This window comes from Sparus aurata, chromosome 12 (assembly GCF_900880675.1).
Source record: "Sparus aurata chromosome 12, fSpaAur1.1, whole genome shotgun sequence".
NCBI classification, from domain to species: Eukaryota; Metazoa; Chordata; class Actinopteri; order Spariformes; family Sparidae; genus Sparus; species Sparus aurata.
Window position 1 is genome coordinate 12363309 of NC_044198.1, and position 23325 is coordinate 12386633.

Below are 23325 nucleotides of genomic sequence, written 5' to 3' on the forward strand. Positions count from 1 at the left end.
GCAGAGGCGGGACTACTGATGAGCAGTGTTTTCACTTTGGGCTTTTTAACTTTCAAGACCTTTTAGATGCACCAGTACTGATTTCAAATAACTCTGATTGAGGAAGCTTTTAGAAAAACAATCTTTTTTTAAACACAGCTGCGTGCAGGATGCATAACAATGAGCTAATCTATCATTTGAGGCTGTGAAATCTACCAAGGTGAGCTTGCTTAAAAGAACTGACCAAAAACCAATTAAACCCCAAAATGACCAAGTAAATAAGACTAACATTTTGAAGTTGTTGGAGCTTTTCAGCTCATACAACTTTAATGTAATAGTCAGAGTGACAGCAGGGTGGCTGAACATCAGAATCAAATCAGAACGAAAAAGAAAAACTGACTTCAGACAGACTTTCAGACGACCCCGACTCTGGCCTGTGTTTATACTGGAAGGGTTGAGGAGGGAAAGAGGGACGGCCGAGCAGACACAGGTGACTGGTTTCGGCCAGAAAGCTATTATCAGGTACTTTATCTGAAGCCATGTTCCATATCGCGACGTCAGTAGTAATTTTCACCTCGACAGCAGAAGTGTACACACACTCCAGTAGCAGTTAAGAGCACAGGGTGGCACAGAACGAGCATGTGCGCCCACGGTTTGTTAGCAGGTGCTTGTTTAGGAGTCAGGTATGTTTTGGTTCAGCATTAAGAGTTGGCAGTGCACCAGTGTGTGCAGCACTCTTACCGTCTTGTTCCGGCAAAAAAACAAAAACACTGACCGACTCTTGTCTTGTATGCGACACTTTCACGCCGCGTAGTGTCAAAACAGCAGGTCAGTGCGTATTGAATAACACAGCCTTTTCCAGATCTAAGGGTGTCGCATTGAATGTAACAAAGCGCGTTAAGGACGGTAAACACATTAACTGGGGCTGACGGGGGCCGTGGAGCAGATAGTCTCATCCGTTTCGCCGTTAGTGAGACGGACCGACTGTCGCCGACTGCGGCGGCCCGCGTGAAGTGAAGAGTGAGGGCACCTTCCTCCCAGACAAAGATGTAGTAGTGTGATTAGGAGCAGGGGCAACAAGGCATAGAGGAATGTCAAAGGAGTCTTACAGTGCGAGTGTTGCTGGCGGTAAACAGAGCATCGGATTTGGTATATAAAAGATAGATAGATAGATAGATAGATAGATAGATAGATAGATAGATAGATAGATAGATAGATAGATAGATAGATAGATAGATAGATAGATAGATAGATAGATAGATAGATAGATAGATAGATAGATAGATAGATAGATAGATAGACAGACAGACAGACAGACAGACAGACAGATCTTTTCATCTGTCTCATCCTAGACTCTGTTTACCGCTGGGACTTCTGCCAGTCTGCTCTCTTCCTTTCGCGCTACATGTCTTAATTAGACCACTGTGTCTCTGTCTGGGTCTGAGGCCAAGGTGCCCTGAGTGCTCACACCATGTGCAGTCGGCCCCGTAGTTGGCGGTCAGACTACATCTGTCACAGCCACTTCAGCGCCCCCTCGAAATATATTGGAGCCGTGAACCGTGATTACACTGAGGTGCGGCGGTATTTCTTCCAGATGAAACATCAAATGGCCGCTCACTGGAGATCATACTGTACATCAACATCACGTCAGGTCCAATCACGGCCGTGCCACTCGAATTAAAATGGGCCGACTTTGCAGCGTAGGCTTAAAACTAGGCCCGCCAAAAGATGAGGGCGAGGAGTGAATCATCTTAATGTGATGTCGTTAATGCAGTCCATTATTATTTTTAAAAAACATCTATTACAGTTTGGAATGGAACCTAACCCCCGCTGCACATGTTCCTCTGAATTACGATGCATTCAGGGTCCTATAAAACAAACAAATCACTCCTCTGCCCTCATGTTTCTCTCTAACTACTTCCCCAAGTCACTTTCTCCTGCCCTGCGAGTTCTCCCCGTCTGCGCTCAATGCACTCACACACACAGACAATCTGTCCCTGCCAGTATGAGTTAATGAAATTGCAAATGCCAGGCAGCAATTTAGCCTCGAATCAATCAGTGCAGATGTGATGAGCTCGATGTGATTACATATAAAATTGTGATTTAATGTTTGGCCGGGGCCTTGTGGTTATTATAGTCACCATTGACGGCAGTAAGAACAGGGAAGATGGAAGTGGCTATTTACATGACTTATTTGTTTTTTTGATGGGCTATTGGAGCTAATGTGTCGGGTCATCAGAATATAGTCTTTAGAGCGACACTCTTGTGGCTCGGAATACTTTTCAGAAGTCATCTCAAGATGTGAAACGCTCACTTTGTCTCGACAACAACTCCAGCGATCGCTTCAGGATCATCTTGGGGTGAACTCTGTGTCAAGATGAACTGAAGCTATTTAGAGTAGACAAGATGGAGTTTAGTCATACCGTGCTCACTACCTGCAGGGGTAAAAAAAACTGTAACTGAAAACACCTTGAATTTGAGAAAAGACAAATTAAGACTGTCATAATTGATTTTTTTCTTTTTTGGCCACTTGGAGGAAGCGCAACGAGTTGCAAATACAACATTTACATATAATCTCAAAGTCAATAATGCAACAGACATTTGCTGTTTTACACATTCAACGGGCAACATTAGCATTCATTAGCATTCATTCATTCTGGTGTTTGCTGGCCACCTGATGAATCCAAGTCCACTATTCACTCTCCTTAAAGCTCCATGTTGGTTTCCCACTAACTTCTAAGAAATAATTGGCTGTTTAGCCTCTTTGCTACACCTTGGTGCTGCAGAAACCTGAAAATTAGTTCTGGTTCCCTCGTCTCGAAGTGAGTGAGTTTTTGGCTAACTGCCTGAAATATGGTCTGAGGTTAACAGAAGATAAAGAGATTTTCACATTTTGCTCTATGGCATAAAATATAGTTCTTTACATAACCACTAGCAGCGTGAGCTAGACACATGCTAAACGTTAGATCAATGTGGCTCTTTTTAAGTTTTGGTGCTTGGAAGTCGAAATTAAGTTTACTTTGTATATATTCTTAAAGTTTAAAAGTTTTAAACCTTTTTTTTTTTTTCGTTATGTTTGGAGTTTCGTATGTACTAGCTAGCCTAGTTGGCTAGAAACATCTTAGTAATTGATGAAAACCTCACTGCTCGCTTTCACAAGACAGTGAACGGGAATGATGCTGCTGAGAAATGTTGGGGTGGATCAAAACATTCCCATTTCAGGCCGTAAAACCAGAGCAAGCAGCTAAAAGATGCTAACGCACTTTAAAGAGTTGAACCCGGTGATGCTTTTATGTGGGTACAGAACTGAGCAGCCACATTCACGTTAATGTAGTCATTTGATCAATTGTTAGCCTATTGATTACAGCCAAATTGAAGTGTAACTCAGGGCTATTTCAGCCAGTTAAAGTTAGCTTAACTGCTAGCAAACACTTACATTATCAAATACCATTGACCTGAACTATGATATGTTTTAAGGGATGCCCACCACCACCTAAAATGTTCATGTTCAAACTTGAACATAAAGTAGAATTACCGCCTCTGCTGTTCACTCCATGTAGAGGGGCTAAAAGAAGCTAAATGTGACACTAAAGTTGCCAAATAGAAGAATAATGTTCTGGATTACCTTGTTTGTCCATTGCTAAGACGTCCCATCCCCTCGTCCCCCCGTCCCCCCCATCCCCCAGCTTCTGCAGCATTTTACAAACTTCATAAGTGCTTTCGAAGGAGTAAGACTATCTGCTTTGGGAATAAAGGGTTACAGGCTCATCCCCCATATAAATCTTTCACACTAGACTCTGTTTGACTCATACTTATCTATTCCTCAGCGGCAGTGCACAATTACCCGTTGCAAAAAATGCTGCATAAGGCATCACTCGCCCGCCTTATCAAAGCCTCTGCAGCTGTACAGGCAGATAAAGGGGCGAAAATAATAAAATAAGTGCCTTTTTTTCACACACATGCTGGATTGGCCGGATGAACCGCTTCCTGAATTTTTGACCCGTGTGTCGCACAGTATCAAGGCAAGACACTCGCTGATAGGAATAAGGAATGCCAAAATGTGGCTTATTTTATTTATCAGTTCATAAATGTGTTATAGAGGGTTCCTTGTCCAGAAGATTCTTGCAGTCGTGCACCGAAAGATGGATTCAATTTTAAAGCAGCTTTGGCTGATCATTACAAAAGGTTTCATAATGTGGAGAATCCTGCCTGGGCCAGCTGTTTATGTAGTTTAACATTCAGCCAAAGGTGTTTGATCATTTCCTCTGATGGAGCCCTATGCCAGTTTAAAATTCATGTTTAAAAACAATCTGTATTGTTAACTTTTATTGATGCATTAGTGCACAATTGGCAAACTAGAGCACAAGAGCACATTGCACTGTTTATTTGTCCATCTAGCGACTAGAAATTTCTGTTAATCCTTGACTTGGACTTGTGCTATAAGATTCGACTCATTTTACACAGTTTGGCTAGTTTGGTATATCAATTAATCCAATAACGGCTCACAGATTCCCTATTTATATGCTCGTTCCCCCTCTTTATCATTCATAGAGTCGTTTCCCGTTTTCATAAAAAATTACAGATTAAAACTGATGCCTTTTCATCTGGAATTTGGTACCAAGGATGATAAGAAACCATGTATTATTCATGGGCTTTGCCCAAATGTGCTAAAATGATCAATCTGTGATAGTGCAAGCACACCCTTCAAAATAAAGCATCGAGTTAACCAAAAGTGGTTCTATACAGTGGGGTAGAAACACTATACATGGGATTTTGTCAGAGAAGACTTTATCAGGTGAAGTAGGGAGTATGAGTCAGGCTACATTAGTTCACAGCAGGTATGTGTTGTTGCACATTCCCTTTTGAAACCTTCAAGGATGTTGCAGATGCAGCTGGGTTATAATCTAGTGATGTACAAACAGGTGTTCTCTTTACGACAGCTGGTGGAAACACCTGCGCATGAAACTCTTTTAAGACCTTGGAACAAAGCAGCCTTTTGAGCTAAGAGTTCTTTGTAGTGCTTAAAGGAGACATATTCTGCGCATTTTCAGGGACATATCTTTCATTTCTTGAATAGGTTCATATGCTTTAATGGTTAGAAAAACACATCAGTGTCCTCCATCTGAAACGCTCTGTTTTAGCTCTTTAAGGTTCCCTCTCCAGAATACCCTCTCACTCCCACTCTGATTGGTCAGCTCAGACACGCCTGAACCAGCACCACTCAGCCTTCAGTTAGCTTCACTTCCATCGTGAATATAGCCATACGTTAAGCAAATGTGCGACGCTGTGACGTCAAGAAGTCGCGGAATTGAAGGCGGGACTACTGACGAGGCATTTCAGGAGCGGTGTTTTCTGTGGGAGAGAGGAGCTCCCGTTTTCGAGGACTTTGGTCTTTTCCAACTTGCACAACTTTCACATGTACAACACAGTGAATGAAAGCGGAAAACTGAAAGTCCACATTAGGTTCCATTTAAAAACAATCACCTCCTATGGCACCACTACGAGAGACCACTTTTTGTAAGGGTGTGAATAACAATTCAGGAAAGCCATTATAAAGAAACACAGCCTGTGTTTGTTTATTAGGCCTGTTATCCAAGACTGTGACCGTATTAAGAAAATCAGTGAACTAAATATAATGAGTCCCTTAATAGTTTACTTTTTGTTTTGTAGTCAGCATGTTTTAGCAATTATGCCGCTATCTCTGCTACCAATGTTGGACAAGCTTATAAGTTGACTTTATTAGCCATGTTCGAATTCACACATTTTTGCATACATTTTGCGACTGTTGCAACACCGATGCAATGACGCTTCATCTCAGAACCGACTTCTGACTCGCCCTCGAGTGCTTATCCCATAATCTGACCTGAGACCCATACTTCAACTGACATGCTTCGGTCGATGACTTGGACCCGTTTCAAATGACTTCAGTTACTTAACAGGCCAGTGTGAAATCAATAAAGAACCTTTCCTTTGGCCCTGAAGAAACCAGGTACAAAGGAAAAAGTGCTGGCAGATGTAACACTGTTGTCGCCTTGCGATGGAATCACTTTACCTCCTTTTGACCTTTTTTCTGCAGCTCCATCCCTCCAAAGTGGAGACACAGAAAAGTAAAGCGAGGGGAGCTAAAATTACCAGCGCAACTTTCTGCTTTAAAAGTGGTGGAGTTGAGCTAAAATGTCAATACTGTGCGGTGTGACTGTCTGACAGAGACATGGTGCTGCACGACCCCAAGCCTTCAGGTGCTGTTGCCTGGTGGGCGGCCCACCCTGCAGTATGTTCAGTGTGCTACGGAGTCTTTCTGTGTGTGTGTGTGTGTGTGTGTGTGTGTGTGTGTGTGTGCATGCGTGCTTGTTAGACAGAATGAGGAAGGTGTGTGAGAGTTTTGGTCTACAGTTTTGTTTTAATTAATTTGATCCGACTGACAGCAAGCGATGCTACGTGGAGATGTTATATCTTTATAATAAATAAATATGTTACATAATTGGATAAATGGTGTGAGTAGAGTGCCGATTTCCTTCCAGTTCAGTGTTCATGAGCGAGTGTTTGTCCCCAACAGACACTAACGACTATAATTAAATTTAGCTGATTATTGACTGATTCTTCCTCTCCCTCTGAAGTTCAAGTTGTAGAGCGTGAAGTGAGAGTGTCTTTTAAATATCTCCGATCTATACTTCTTTTTAATGTAACTGCACTAATTGCCTTCTATTATATTGTTGTGAATTAGAAGACGCGGTTGTTGTGGAGCTTGTGCGGCAGTAATGTAATTAAAAAACAGCTACTTCCGAAACTGCGTTGGTAGTCTAAAAATAATGCAGAGGCCTTTTAATAACGGCTTTATATGAGTGATTTATATGAGTTGCCTGTATTTTGTAGCTTGCTGTGTGGATGCCTGTTTCTTGCGCACTTTAATGTGAAGCCCTTTTAATTTCCTCATACATGAATGAATGAATGACGACTAAAGTAAGCAGTCGTGCACAGAACGGTGAACCGTTTCAATTAAATTGTCCACCAGCTGGGGACGGTATTATGCGATCTAATATGAGTCTTCACCTCCTGTGGAGAGAGATCAACACTTCTCTGATGATATTCTCAAACAAAATTCAATTCCCTGATATTTCACTGTGTTCACTTGGTTGTGTGCAATCGATGTGCCAAAGGAGTCCAAAGCAAAAAACCAATCCGGCCCTGGCTTTCCACTCCGTCTAGACTCAGAGTTAGAGTCACTAAAATTGGATTGAACGGACAGAAATTGTGCAAGATTCAGTGTTCAGTCTGAGTGCTGCGATGGTACAAAGTTACAGGGAGCGAAAAGAAAAAGGAAAAGTTAAAAAACGACTTATTTTTGGTTTCTCTTCTCTTTTCTTCGCTTGGCTGCAAGTGATATAATTTAAAATTAAAATAGCTCAATATAATGACAGTGATCCCTGTTATACAGTCAGTATCTCATGACTCTCCTCCTCCCACCTCATGTAGTCAAAGAGAAAATACATTTTCTGGTATCCCTGCTGACTTTATCCAATCAGGAAGGAGAACTCCATAAAGAGGCAGCCCTGTCAGACAGCAGGATCCTTCCTCTTTGCTGCTGCAAAACAGCCAGGAAGTTAGCTGAGAAGACACCAGAATAGAGTTTTTGACACCTTGCCTGATACTTCATAAATACAGTAGGCCTATGTGAACAACTGTGTTTGAGTGAGCTGTTTGTGTCTGTAGGGAGAAAGATCACCAGGATTATCCTGACCTGAGGCTTGAAGCAGTTCTCTACTTTGTTGGTGCACGTCCCGCTGTTCCCGTTCCGTCTCTCCGACGGTGAAGTATCGCTGCGGTGTGAGGAGGTCTGAGCCCTCAGCAGAGCCTTCTGGTCAGCAGGCAGGCTGGGATGCTTTTGATGTTGCGGCTTTAGAAGCCATCACGCTTTCCTTCAGGATGAACAGCGGGCACGTATTCTTCTTCCTTCAGGGTGAGCTCATATGCCAGGCACACCCTGAGCAACCAAAGCCCCTCTGAAGTGAAGAAAGTTGTGCTCAGTCTTTGGCACTGCAGTGAATGTCTTTAGTGTCAATTGCACTGAAGTAGAACCTGTTGTCGGCGCACCAGGATGTGAGGACATAGGAGTCGTTGCTGCTGATTGGCCAACTAAGATCATCACCATCTAATTTGATAACAACCTGAGGAGTACTGTCTGGCATATGACTTGTATGATTCTGCCCATTCTCCTCGATCAAGCATCGAGAAATGTTACAGCTTACACATTGGCCTCCTGAGCCTCCTTCAGAAAAGAGTCACCCAGTTCTCAAGAATTCAATCACAAATTGGCATCACGAACAGGATCTCAACGAAACAACTGGTAAATGCAACATGTCTTTCATTCGCCCAACACAGATAAAATCTCACTGTGGGTTGTATCTGTTGGTTGAAATTGGCCCATGATAGACTGTGAAGGGCAGATGGTTCTTCCATCCAATCCAACCTCCTGCCACTTTTTGAAAGTGCCTGCCCTTTTCCAAACAGTTTTTAGCTGCAGCTTCCCAGATGGTTCTACCAAACGAACAAACCATCTGGCCCGTCAGGCTACAAAAAAAAAACAAGTGTTTAACTGTAACTGTTATGTTACTGTGATCAATAACTTCGATCGAAAGTGCAACCTGCAGTGCTGTCCCGCCATCTTCTGGTTTAAGACCTGCCCATTCCGAGTACGGACAATTTAATTGGTTACAAAGATACAGAACATGGTGTACTCGCTCTCCCTACTTCTCATTAGGCCTGACAGTGGGTATCAGGCTGTGCCATCTTAAATGTACAGTGACATCATTCTCTATTCCGGACCTAACGTATCTTGAGAACCTGGATAGAGGGGAGCTGATAAAGAAATGACTGGACGTTGAAGCGCTCCCTTTACTCGTTTTGACCAAAAACAGATCGGTAGCAAACCTTTCAATGACAGTAGAGAGAGGACCACATGTCATTCTTTACCACTTTCCATTTGATTCCCGTTTAATAATCGATTTCAACTTTTTATATTACTTTTAGGACTAGGCACAGCCTTTAAAGGGTTATCTGTCTCAACATTTAATCCTTTATGAGGTTGTGCTAGTCTGCCGACCATTACTGTACCCTGGTTTATCTGCGCACTGGGTCACAAGTGCCATCTCAGCAGAACAAGACACTTGGGAGGGATATCAGCCAATCAAAAGTTATGCGTATCGGGTTCATCAGCAATGCTGCTTAAGCACTTAACTTGGTTTGGGAGCAGTAAACATAATTTCTTCCACCTTTATATGCCAAATGAAGGACAGTGAAGAGGAAGACTGGCAGGGGAATCTGAATCTGAATCTGAGATTTGGACTCTGGTGCGTCATAATAGAGTTTGTGATCCAGAAAACCGCCCCTTAATGGTTTGAATTTATTTTACAACTTGTGTTTTATCACACACAAAAAAACAAACGTTAAAAAAAAAATGAGTGAAGGCCACAAGCAAATCATAATTGAAATTTTATTGACAGTTTGGATTACAAAGTTGTTCTGTATTTAATAATTACAGTACAAACCAGGAACAGAAAGAGAAGGCCACACACTAGAGCTGAAGGACAGAGAAGAAAATTAAAACGGCTTCTCAAACAGAAAGAGTGAGGCGCTTGAGACAAAGGACAGTTGGGGGAGGACATGAGAGGGAGAACGACAGCAGAGAATAGTGGCTGAGGGAGGACAGAATTGAAATGATCAAATCAACACAACCCTTCATAGAAGGAGAGAATACAGACCTGCACCAGCTTTAGGTAATGCTGCAAAAAGAACGTGGGAGTGAAATGAGTGTTTCAAAACGGGATGCAAAAATAACACATGGAATATTTCCACATTTGATTCTCTTGCACCCGAAAGATGCCAACTGCTGACACCGTCTCCCGGCTGATGAGCTCTTTTTCTCAGGTCCGGTGTGAAACCACACATTTCAGCTCAATGACTGCCTTCGCGTCACCTCTTAACAATGCTGCAGAAGACACACTGCAGCCAAACCGAATCTGCCGACGCCCCAAGTCGAGATGAAAGAAAATAAATCACGGATAAACACGGGGAGATGAAACAGATCCAGGCCAATTAAATCTCCAGGAAATCGGAGAGTGCCGTCCGTTGGTTCACCGAGGTGGTCGTGGCTGGTGAGGACGCCACGCCCCGCTTAAGAATTTGGAGGTTGGAAGGTCTTGGAGGTGGCAAGCATGGCTCGCACTTTGGCCATCAGATCCTGAAAATGGAAGACAAAAAGAGAACCGAGAGATGAGTGTAACGTACGACATCTCGAAACATATTGTATGAGTCGGTAGATAACCGAGAATTGACTGAAGAGTCTGGGGAATATCAACGCTGACTGAATGCAGTGTGGTAGCGAATGCATGCATGCTGAGAGCCTGGGGGATATTAACGTCAGACTGTGTGTGTTGGCTCCAAAGCCAGCATCAACTAATTATCAAGTTATTGCCAATAAATTTCCTCCATCTCTGCATTGGTTCAGCTTATATCCATCCATTGATCCCGCTCCAACGACAATAAAGAACCGCTTTGAACGAAATCCAATTGATCTAGAGTCAACAACTGAGCTGAGGATGGGGGAGTGTTGTACATTTAAAGTACTGAGGGTAAAACAGCAAGCAAATCATCATTTTGGATTCACATCTCTGTAATTAAGAAACAGTCCATTATTATTATTATTATTATTATTATTATTGTTGATTTAAACGCCTCTAGAGCTACGATAGCTGGATTAATCAATTAGCTGATCGAAAAGAAAGAAAAGGTCAACCCAAACTACTTTGGTAATCAATTAAATGGTGCAGCCATCTTTGAAGCCAAAAGTCAAACATTCCACTGTAAGGTTTTGCTGCATTTCTTTCATTTTCTTTCTTTCATGTATGGCAGTAAATGAGAAGCTTTTGGGTTTCAGACTGCTGTTTTTTTGCCCAAAGAAGCAATTTGAAGACGTCACTTTGGGTTTTGGGGAAATCGTGATGAGCAGCGTTTTTTGTCATTGTAATTTTGACATTTTACAGACCCAACAAGTCATCAAAATTGTGAAAATAATCAGCAGAATAATCAATGGTGTATATAATCATAAACTGCCGTCTAAATTACTCCTTGTAATGTGAAAAAGCTGTTAGCAATGCTATTCCCACTGGGAATCAACTCCCCAGTTCATCATGATGCTGCTTTATGATACTTTGAGCTCATTAGCCGACAAATGAGTGTGCGGGCTCTAAGGGAGACCCAAATATTTCTCTCGTTATATCACAACCACCACCTCACGATGAAAGTTCATACACTGTCTTATATTTAGGCTTGTTTTGAAGTGCACTTCCTGCCCTCGAGCCATCAGGAAGTCCTTAAAGCATCTGTAAGCATCTGACACATATACAGGTACAGGTTCATTCTTAATTTCAGCAGCTGACGTGCTAAAAGGCCAACATTAACTGGAATATGTAAGTAGGTCAATGATAAGAGAACATTTTAATATCCGCTGAGTTGCAGTTGAAGTAAATGGGTACAGGGAATACAGATAAATATAAAACTGATTGCTGGAAGTAGAGACCTGCAGGAAAAAAAAAAATAAAAATCTAAATTCCATTTGTTCCCTATTCAAGTAAATATGGAAATCTTGCTGACCAGGCAGCAAACGCTCGCAATTCTGAACAGGAAGTGTTAATTTGTCTCCCAAGAGCGATTCAGACATGCATGGACAAATATCCACCCTTGAGCTTTTCTGACAGATGAGACAAATTAACAGCTGTAATCACAGAGGGAAGGAGCTGTCACATCACATCGCTCAAAAGGCTGGTTCCCTCTAAACCCTGGTGGATCCGAATGTACACAAACACACACAAGGAAGTGTTTAGAGAATGTGACAAACAAACAATGCTCCAAATGATTACCAACCGAGGGAAGAGTCGCTCAAACTGCTGCCGATTTCTTGTCGGCTGCAAGTGTCTTGTCACATGGGACAGACAACTATGGTTACATCAAACTGAAAAAGGCTTACTTAAAACAAACGATACTCATAATCAATTCATAGGATGTTAACCTAAATATTCCTGATAGGATTTACATAAATAGAAGATTCAGTTTGAAAACAGTTCAGTAATCCAAACCCTCTGCTGACTGCTCAGCCTGACTAAGAAACAACATCCTCTGCGCTGATCTGTTATCAGGACTCTGCAGAGGTGTACTCCAATCCGATGAGGTACATTTAACCCGCGGTGGTCCTTTTAATTGGAGTGATGTCTTATTATGTCATTAATTCAACAGGACACCTGAATTACTGATGCTGTCTTAGAAGTGAACAAACCTAACTTACTCAGAGCTGGATGTGTAGCGCCTATGGAAACGGGCGACACACAATCCAGCAGATTCTTCTTTGCGGTGTCAGGTCTTTTGCAACCTTTGCACTTTTAAATCTGCAATGATGCCACTTAAATACGAAATGCTTGTTTTTACAATTTTATATATATATTTTTTAAGTTTTAATGGCGGGGTCTGCCATTTCTGCACTGGATACAAATTGCCTACCGACCGCAGGAATTCCCCTGGAATGATGCAGTACGTAATCCAGCATTACAGTTACACTCATTTTATCTCCGTTAGTGAGTTTAGATGCACTTAGAGCAACATCATGTAGAAATTGGCATTTTTGCGCGATTTGGCGCCCCCCCACAGTTTCGGAGTGCAGCACCACTGTCATAAATCAAAAACCCAGATCTGTAAGAATTTGTCAGACATAATGTAGGTGCTAACTGCAAATAAAACTCATGGCGTCATAACAATGTTATGATCTTGAAGTAAACATGTATGTTATGCTGTGACCCTACCCTCTCACTGAAGCTACACAGTACGGAAACAAGTGATGGAAGGCAGTGGTTGAGACAGAGACACCATTCACTGTACCATCGACATGATGTTGAAGCTGTTATCTTAAGGTAAAAAAATCAGGTCTCCTCCTTACCCCGTTTCTGAGGATGGCTTTCTTATTTGACCTGTATCTCTGATAGAAGAAGCTGTCCTAGACCTTGAATTTCAAACATAGCCACGCTGCAAGTTGACACAATAAAGCTATGATTCACTGTTGAGGCCATCACGCAACATCTCGAGTTTTCTCTGCGTTTCACACAGGCACAGTCACACACTTGCCTGGGATAAGTTCTCCTCAGCTTTTCTGTTTATTTGCCATCATGTCTTGAAGTTAAATTGGGCCAAGTCTTTGCGTTATCCAGACTTTCAAAAAGAAGCACATTCGCTGATACAGCGCCAAAATGAACAAGATAAAATGGAAAAATAAATGCTACAGTGTTCAAAAAAAGACCAAACAAAAAGTCTAAAAGCCGCTCTTGAAAGTGCACAACGCATCTATCACACAGAGCACACCACAACAAATGTTTAGCAGAGAAGAAGAGGGGACAGAAGACAGAGGAACGACGACAAACGGGAGGGAAACGAGAGACGAGATGAGGCGAATAGCAACCAGGCACCCTCAGGGAAGAAGAGACCATTAGGCAGATGAGGATGTGCTGAATTATTCAAGATGTGTTTGTAAAACATCACAGATGGGGTATAAGTAGTTAGTGGTTGTGAATCTGTGCATGGTGCAACGGCGGAGAACAGCGTGTTTTCATTAGCCATCTTTATGTTGGTATGTCGAGATGAAGGCAGGAGGAGAACGGCGTTTGTTTGTGTGACACAAGAGAGAAAGAGGAAGAAACACGATGCCACTGTTGATGAGAGAGGAGCAAGAGGAGACATGAAATGTGTGGTTTCTGTTCTGCGGGTGCATCTGTTGAGTAAACACCGGACACATACTCTCTGTCACTCACACACACACACACACACACACAGTGGCCCACGGCCAGATGAAAGAATACAAATTCCGTGCAAGTTGTAGAAACGCTCACAGAAAAGCTTGTGTTGCCTCTCCATTCACACTCTATTGGCCTCCATTAGCACGAGTCCCGACGCTTCTTGCATTCTGTCCTGCACCTCAGCCTCTCTACATTCGGTGCAACACTGGGTTCCTTGTGGACATAACCGTTTTCGACGGCACATGTTTTATACTTTGGGTGCTAAACATTTTATTTACAAGACATTACTGAGGCCACATTTCATATTAAATGTCAAAACCTCCACACTAGGACCCACTCGACTTGTTATATACATTCAGTTGTACACTGGTTGTGTGAGACTTACTGCATCCAAATATTGCGTCACGTCACGCCACGCAGTGACAAGCAGATATTAAATCACTGACATCTGAGGATTATTAATCAATCATGGTGATTGAGGCTGAAAGTGCAGAGGAGCGCGTAAAATTTAAGGCGTGAGATGCTTTCAGAAATGTGGCTCTCATCTTGGTTGATTCAGGCTTTTGAACAAATTGAGGTAATTGCATTTGATGTTTTGTCCAGAGGAATTGTTTCCCCAGCAATCAAACTTAAAGCTGCACTATGTGGTTCTGGGGAAGACATTTTAATCGGCAGGGGAAGATCTTCATTGAATGACGTGTTTATGCCTAAACAAAGTAAATAAACACACTGACTCTAAAGAACAACACCATGTAGTACTGTTTTACTTTGTTAATATGTGGCGGACCCCGCCGGCTTTCAAGCTTCAAACAGTGTTCTAGGACCTTCATAATTCAGTTATAGAAAAATAAATATTTCTGAGTTTATATTTTTACCTTATCTATATTGTAAATATAAATTTCTTCTCCAAAGCTATGTAGTGCCCCTTTAAGTAAATAAACAGTATCTCACAATATTGCATTTAAGTAGTTGAGGAGGGAGGCAAGCTCAATAAAAAGAATGTAAGAAAAGGTGAATTGAAGCGAGAGGCGTTTGTGGCTTTGTTCCCTGATAACTGATAGAAAGGGAACACAGGTTGCAGCTCACATTAGTATTGATGGCACTTTGGAGCCCTTTTGCTCATTTAACAACGCTCCAGAGTGCAGTGACACAAACGACCTATGAGCTGACACCAAGACAAATAACAACCCAACTTCTATTAAACAAATCTAGTAGTTTGTACACTCTCCTCTCCTTCCTGCCATCTATCCTGCTTATAGCTTTTTTTCAACAACCGCGCAACACATTTTTCTTCCAAAGCCGGTGCGTGTGGATGCATTTGATTGAGGTGCATTTCTGAAAGCAGCGTGACAGCGGCCATAAATTAAGCATTATAATTTTAAATGGGGAAGAGGCGCAGGGAGAATGTATATCAGGTCAGGATTTATTGGCAAGATGTGAAAGAGGTTACATTGTGAGTAATGTGCTCCCCACTTATTCAAGACCCCAGTCTGCCTTTTATGTGAGCTTTAACATTCAAATGAGGAGCACAGTGTTCCATCCTGAAATAATACACAGCCAATCACTTAGCTAGACTTTATGTCAGAAACTGTGGCTCATGAAGTAGAGCGGATCGTAATCTGAAGTGTTCTCGGGCAAGAAGCTGAACCCTAAATTGCTCCCTGTGGCTGTGAGGCATTGGTGAATGTTTGTGTGAATCGGTGCAACTACACCCAGCCCTTCCTTTACCGTACACTATGGAGCCAAAAGTGCTTTTTTCCGTTTCGGCATGACGCTGTCCCATGCTGACGTGAGGTCTATGAACTAATTATTTTACTATTGCTTGGTGTTGAAGGACTTGACCGGCTTGCCAAGAGCCCTGACTTCAACTCCGTCCAACAAATTGAAGATAAATTTTGGACTCCTTATCACAGGCCAGGCCTCATCACCTGGACATCGCCGATGCTCTTGTGGTTTAACAGGCTCAAATCCATGTGAAAAGGGCTTCCAAATTCTTTGCGGAAAGCCTTTCAAGAAGAGAGGAGGCTGTTATTGTAGCATATTAAAGGATAAGTTCACCCAAAAATGAAAATTCTCCATAATACTGATGGCAGTAGAAAGTCAGATCAAGATTTTGTAGTCTACAAAACATTTCTGGAGGCTCACAGCAAAACAGGGTTGCAGCATTCTCCTAAACAACTTAAGTAGCTGAGAAAACACACAAAAGAAAACAACTAAAAAACACAAAATGGCTCCATACAGATGGCCCGCATGATCCAAATCTCTGGAGATCCCACACTGGCTTGAAAACCCTGTCTGAAGCAGGTGTACTCCCTCGACAGGAGTGTAATGTCTTTTCAAGTAAATTTGAGATCTCGTCACTTTTTATGTTCTAAAACAAGTCCCCAGCTACCTCAGTTGTGTAGGAGAATGTTTTGTCGTGAAGCTCCAGAAAGACTATGAAACTTCACCTGACTTTTTTTCGGCATGGGGTTGAGTAGATGAAAACTGACTTTTCATATATGGGTGAACTTATCCTTTAACAGCCACAGAAAATGATGTTTATAATGCAATGTCTTGGCCATGCACGAAATGACCGGGAGGGCCTTCAGTGTGGTAAGTTGAAGAAATTCAAGCTGTCATTGCCCTCATGTGTAGGGAGATTGAAGGACAGCTGCAGTGTGTGTGCCATCTCACTTACAGTCTAAATGTGTCAGGGATCTTATCATGCAAGTGTTCCACTGAATTAATGTTCAATCCAAGTGCGATCCAGCGGGACACGGAAGTAGCAAGTACAAACACAAAGCCTTGTCACTCTGTGTGAAAGTGGCTGCATGCAGAGAGTAGTGTGTGATTGCTGTAATTTTATCGAGGGATGTGTGCATTCCGTCCTTAACACTCAATAGGAGGCTCTGGCTTCTGTGAGCCCTTGATGACAGTGGCTTTCACCCAGTTAAAAAACATCAACACACACTTCTGTTGAACCTACAATAACAGAGGACACCTTGGGTCTAGCTGACACTACTTTGACACCGACATACCACCACCATCATGTTGGCCAACATTTACTCATTCCCACTGCCATCATCATATCTTGTATCAGATGCAAGTATAATACTGGCTCCCTTTTAGCTCTGTTTTTGGTCCCTACCGACTACTGAAATATATCTGGCTTTCTAGCTGCTAAAGAGTCCACAATGTTGACCAGCTAGTTGTGAACTGTGTCTGTCTGTGTTAAAAATATTGTATAAGAGTGATGATGTGAACCAAATCAGTACAATTTACTTTGGTCAATAATATGCAAATAAAAAAAAGAAAAGAAAAAAGAATTGTTCAAAAGCCCAAAGAAATCCTTACATTCAAGACGCTGGAACGAGCATTTTTTCTCATTTTTATTTATGCTAGAAAAATTGCCGACCAAAATAGTTGGCGATCAACTTTCTGTAAATCGGTGGATCGATTGATGGTTGCAGCTCTATTGCTGATTTATACAAAACCCAGAACCTACGGCAAGAAAAATACCATCAACTGATTTTATGCTAAGCCTCAGTGAGACTTTGCAGAGGTCTTCCATCAATCTTAACAATATGTCGACAGAATAACAAATGAATTTAAGGAACATTTCCCTGAGACGGCCCAGGTCAAAAACGAGGCCCTCTGTCAGTGAAAATAACCAGCACTTCCCGTCCTTCCTCTTTGCATGATGGAAACAAAGAACACTCTGTACTTGCATTCGGTACACTGTACAGTTCAGCAGAGGACATATTTTGGGATAAAAGCAAAGAACAATACCTGAGTTATTTTGGACTGAACAGAGGATACTATGGATGAAGACACTGCCTTGTCTTTCTCCAGAGAACCGCCCCTGTAGAGAGAAGAGATGGAGAGAGAGAGAGAGGGAAACAAAGAGAAGAAAGCCAATCATGTTAACAGGAGAAGCTATACAATATTCATGATATCTTCTGAAATGTTCAAAGTTGGACAGGCATCGAGAGCTGTGGAAGGGAGAGGAGAGGAAATAGAAAAGAGAGGTAAGAGAGGAATGTGATGTTACCTGTAGAAACTAACCACCACATCAACAATGTAGAGCGCAGCCAAGTATGTACGCACGCAGACAAACAGCAAGGCGTCATTGTTGCAGGCCTCCAACTGAACCTCATGGCTCTGTCCAAAGCTTTTAATCTCTCCAACGTCAACACTTCATAATTTATCAAGGGATTTTCAAAATAGACGAATTCAAGCGCATCAGGTTGACTGAACACAACAGGTGACAGGGAAATGCAGAACAGACTGCTGATGACGTTGCAGAGCTTCGGTCCACTGGAAAAGTGGGACAATTTGAAATGTGTGTCTGTGTCTGTTAGATATAGGTGTTACATGTCTTTACATCCACAATTTGGGATTATTATGTTATACTGCTGTGTTTCCATCCAATGCTGTTAGGATTTGTCGATTAATAGAAAATAAATTCAACTGCTAACTATTAACTGATAAATTGTTTTAGTCATTTCTAAGCCAAAATGTCAAACATTTGCTGGATTCCAGCTTCTTAAAAAGGTACAAACCAAAAGAATTAGCCGACTTTCCAATGTTTACTATGATAATAAGTATGAGTTGACTCTGCACGGACTGGAAGCTTGAAGTACCAGGGGATTGTCTGTGTTATTTACTATCAGCTGATCATCTCTTGAGGTAAAACCTGGCTCAGGTACATCTGGGTTAAATGCTTACTTCAATAGACAGGTCTACTTGTGCAACAGAATAAACAAATGTCTTCGACGTTATGTCAAATCTGTTATTTCGTCTCATTCTGTTAATAACACAATTATTCTGTTAATGTACAATTGTTTTTCAATTTTTTATAAAATAAATTCTGACATATTGCACCTTTATATGTAAGGATTTGCTGCTTTGTCATTTATGATAGTAAATAAATAAAGAAAGAAAGAAGCAAATTAAAGATGCAACCTTGGGCTCTGGGAAATTGTGATAACCATTTTTTAACAAAGACGTTTTATAGACTGAAGAACAAAGCAATGTTGAAAATAATCGGCGCCGTAATTGCCAATACAATACACAGTAATAGTTGCAGCCCTAGTTCTATCCATAGTAGAGAGTAAACTGACAGAAACCAGCTGGATTCATACACAGTTTGTTGGTGGGCCACCTACGCAGGCTAAGCAGAACATTTGATAACAGAAAGACTGTGGTCCTGGAAAGACACACCAATTCACTACATCTGACAGACAAAAGGAAAAGAACGAAAGAAATAAAAGCATCCACGTCTTAACAAAGGGCTAAAACACAGGGGACATACATGTTTTTAAAAGCATGAAATTGTAGTGTTGTTATTAGCAAAGCCCTTGTGCAAAGAGAACCCTTTCTATTTGTCTCTCGTACAAACAGAAAATGTTTACACGGTATGTCATCATTCAAAAACGTTTCTGTAGAATAAACCCAGTGTAATTTAAAGTTACGCTGAGCTCCACAAATCGAAGACTCAACTTTTGTTCACTCATTGCTAAATACATAGCCGGACTAATGGAAATTTGAAAATGAATTGCTATTGATTGGCCAGCTGCATAGATTGGATCTAACAGCTTGGATGCTTTGGAAGAGGGAAGTGGAATATGGCAATTACACCGCCGATCAGCACATTATTGACTTGTAATAAACATGTTTTATTTTTTAACTTTTTTTTTTAACATGTGTGCTCTTATTCATGATCCTCAAGAATCAATTTCTTCTTACAAATAATGAAAGACAAAAGTATGAAAACTATGATAAAGTCACTGAAAGCCCTAAAGAGTTTCTATTTCCATGTCACTTTAAAAGTTCTTTACAAAAACTATTGCATGATAAAATCTGAAGCACAGGGTTTTAGTAAAAGGTTTCATTAAGGTGTAGCAGGTAACATTTGCTGATGGCTATACTGTGCGACAGTCAGCCCTGCCAGGTCCAGTGCATACAGAGATTCAAACCTCCGCTGTGTATGTCTGCCAAGCTAAACGAGCTCTAAAATGGAGGATTGCAGAACATAAGACTGGTATTCACACCAAGAATCTTGAGTACACGGTGGCACCTCATTATGTGAATGCAAATCATGAATCTGCCTCTACTCTGAAATTCTGGGGTATTAAAAAGATTTCCCGCATCCCCCAGTGGGACGGGACATTGTAAACACACTGTTACGCCGAGAAGCTTATGGATTTATACACTGAACACAATTGAGCCATATGGATTAAATGAGGAAATTAATTTATCTTGTTTTCTATGAATGTTCTGAGAAATGAATCCATTGTGTGTTTTTATTTTTATACTTGCTTTGACAATAAGGCATTGGCTAGACATGAGCAATTCCTTGAGCTAAACCTAAAAACCTAAAAATGGCACTAGAACATAATGGAACAAATCTTTATTTTTTTTTTGGTTCACTAAATCTTTTTTGTGTAAAAAAAAACCCCCCAGCTGTTTTGCGAACAGATGGTAGTCACAGAGAAGGCATTAACAACTGGAGGTGATGGTTTGTGTGGTAGACACATGTGGCCAACCTCATCTCTGGGTTGTTCTTGTTTCAAAACCATAGTATTTCCACACATCCAATGTAACCATTTTGTGCCTGTTCATTTTGCCTGCTCCCATGATGACAGACTTAGGATTTTGGAACTTCTAGAAAGATGCTGGCAATGCAGAATAAATAACGTAAATCAATATAGGACTTTCCGTCATCGTTTGTTTTTGTTGGTTTTGTTTCTTCAAGTTGGCTGATGCCCCTTCAACCAGTGCATAACATATCAGTGATAGTCAGGCACCTACAGTACAAATGGTTTTTACTGGTATGAATTTCCAATCAAAGACCTGACCTTCCTGCTCTGAAGAAGTTAATTGCTTCAATATGTGGGATGATTTGAGAGCTGCATAAATTAACACTGACATTTGCTTTCAGTGATGTGACCCAATGCAACGTGAAGGGCAGCATTTCTATGCTTGTCTCCACCAACTACCTGCAGAGCCTCTTGTAAACTGTGCAGCTTTCTTAGGTTATCTGCTGCACTGAGGGCCAGCTCTGCTTCAGCACCCAGCACCCCCCCCCCCGAATCAATTCCTCTGCTCTCTGAACATCCCACTAATTAGCTTTTCAGATAGGTTTAATGCTTTGGTTTTATCCACGATGCGGTGGTTCCGAAAATGACTACTCTACTTCAGCTCCTGTGGTACAGTGTTCGAACACTACCTTTGGGAAGGCTGACTGGTGTGGCCTACATTTTGGCCTCAGGCATTCGCAAGTTAATGTATGCAGCATTGTCATTGTTTTTTGTTGCAAATATTTTAAACAGCAGACCAACAACCCCAAGAAGAGATTGTGTTCATTGCAACAAACCCCTTAAGACCCTGAAGCTGAAAGATGTTGGCTTCCAGCGCTGAAGATTTACGGCTTCGTCTGTTATGTCCATACTGGATTTTGAATTCCTCGGACACAACAGATAACGCCACGGCTTTGTTTTACCCACTGGAGCTTCATATTCACAAAGCTAGCATTAGTTTATAATGATGGCACACTACATATGGATACAAATGACCAGACAGCATAAATTGATGCTCATTCTGAGACAGTCTTCTGGACAGGAAAGCACTGCATTAAGATGTACAGCACCTCCATTAGTTGCCTGGTTGCTAAGCTCCATTCCCCTTAGTTACTGCAGATAATGTGACAGACCACTCGAAATTCTTCTCCTCCATAATCTGAAACAATGGCAACAGACAGAGGAAGACCATAGTGGGTGTCCTATTCTGGCTGTATAGATTTTTTTAGCTATAGTTACCTAGCTAATTAAGCTAGTGTTAGCTCCATGATGTGATTTAAAAGGCCGTCTCTGCCTTTTTGGCACTCCTAATTGTTCTGGCTGACTCTTTTAAAAACAAAAATCCTTTAAAAGGGTGTTCATATTTCCAAACACTGTTTCACCATAAGGCTTTGAAGGATGCGGACTAATGTGTTTGATGACTGTAATGGTATCCCAGCTAACAAACTTGGATGGAGTGTAAATTTCCCCAAATCCAATCAAGAGTGCTGACTTCAGAAACTGCACTACTGCTGTCGTCTTTGTCAATATTGTTAAACACTTGCATCTTTTAGAGCAGATGACTTCCTCCATACGAATTCAAAAAGAGCTGGGTGAAAAGCGAGGAGAAGAGTGGCACGTTTATTTAGCTCAGATTTCTCATATCTCAACATTGTACCCTGAGTAACTTCTCACTTTAACATAGGCAAACTTGCCTCGATTTACTGACTGTCTCTCTCTTTTTGGTCCACTGTTTGTACAATGAGGATAATGTGAAAAATGTTAATAAAAAGGTAAGAAAAACAAAAGTCCAAACATACTCCAAAAGACAGGCGTGTTCCCTAGACTATGATAGTATCACCCTCAAGCCAATAACCATGTCTTAAGCAAAGGATGTTTGTGGTGTTCAAAGAGGAAAAAAACATCTTCACTTTGGCCTTTGACAGAGTGTACATGCACAGTTTTGATGGCTTGTTATAATAGCCAATTTCTGAAGTACTCAGCTACTAAATGTGTCTGTTTAGGTGAAACTCTGTTGGTTTCATGAGAGAAGCTTCACAGGCCTGGAGGCAACAATCCATCTGTATAAATAAGAGACGTTTAAAAGGAAAAGGAGTTAATATTGTATAAATCTTCTCAGTTGTCAGCTTTAGCCTTTGGTTTCTTTAGTGATAAAGCTTTTAGTTACAGCTGGCAAAGCAATCTAAATGCTTAGCTGGTTGACTGACAGGTTTGCAGAGGGTTACCTGGAGTGGGCCAGGCTGGAGGCTGGGCTCGCTGATGGGGACAAAACTCGTCTGGGTGATGAATACGGGGAAAGAGAGGAACCCACACGCTGCATCTGTCCTGAGGATGACAAGGAGCTCCTTTTTTCAGGAGGGGATCTGGAAGACACAAGCGAAAGGGAAGTGCAGGAGCTTAAACATTTCAGATTCAGGCGGTAACACCAGAGAATACACAATATATCAGAGCGCTTGTGTATTCAGAAAAGCCCTACTTGAAATTCATTCAAGTACAAGCTGTCCTTTGGAGTTTCTGTCAGTGGTTATTTGGGGATTAAGACACATCTAAAATGCTGCTTAACGAATAGTAGATAGACACTCAGAGTTGTCAGTTTACCAAATGAAGGTTCCAAATTGTGACAAACTAATGAGAAAGATCTAACATTTAAGACCGGCCACCTCACTGTGGCAGTGTTGGTGCCCATCTCTGCCTTGACACGTGTAAATGTGGAGACCCGTGACTCAGCCTCACACCACAGACCACTGACACCTGCTGTTAGGTTTACCTCGATCTCGAATGCCCCCTGGGCAGACTGGAGCTGCTGCTTGGATGATAGCGCTCACGCTCTCTGTCCTCACGTCTCCTCTCTGACGAGAGGCCCCTCCTGTCCTTTCTCCCCGGGGAGTGCGAGCGGGATCTGGCCAGAGAGGACAACAAAGAAGGAGTAAGATGGGGGAAGCCATTAAATT

The 23325-nt window shown here is 41.7% G+C and overlaps 1 protein-coding gene across 1 annotated transcript in view; it reads right to left on the minus strand.

Annotated features, from left to right (window-relative positions):
- Window positions 1-9455: 9455 nt before the first annotated feature.
- The window catches only part of sfswap (splicing factor SWAP), a 55196-nt gene continuing 41326 nt past the window's right edge, over window positions 9456-23325 (minus strand). Inside the window, exons 16-19 of the mRNA XM_030435666.1 lie at window positions 23142-23273; window positions 22600-22737; window positions 17583-17655; window positions 9456-10216 (exon numbers count right to left, since the gene is read on the minus strand). Coding sequence (XP_030291526.1) covers window positions 10151-10216; window positions 17583-17655; window positions 22600-22737; window positions 23142-23273 — 409 coding nt within the window. The 3' untranslated portion in view covers window positions 9456-10150. The remainder of the gene's footprint in view (window positions 10217-17582; window positions 17656-22599; window positions 22738-23141; window positions 23274-23325) is intronic.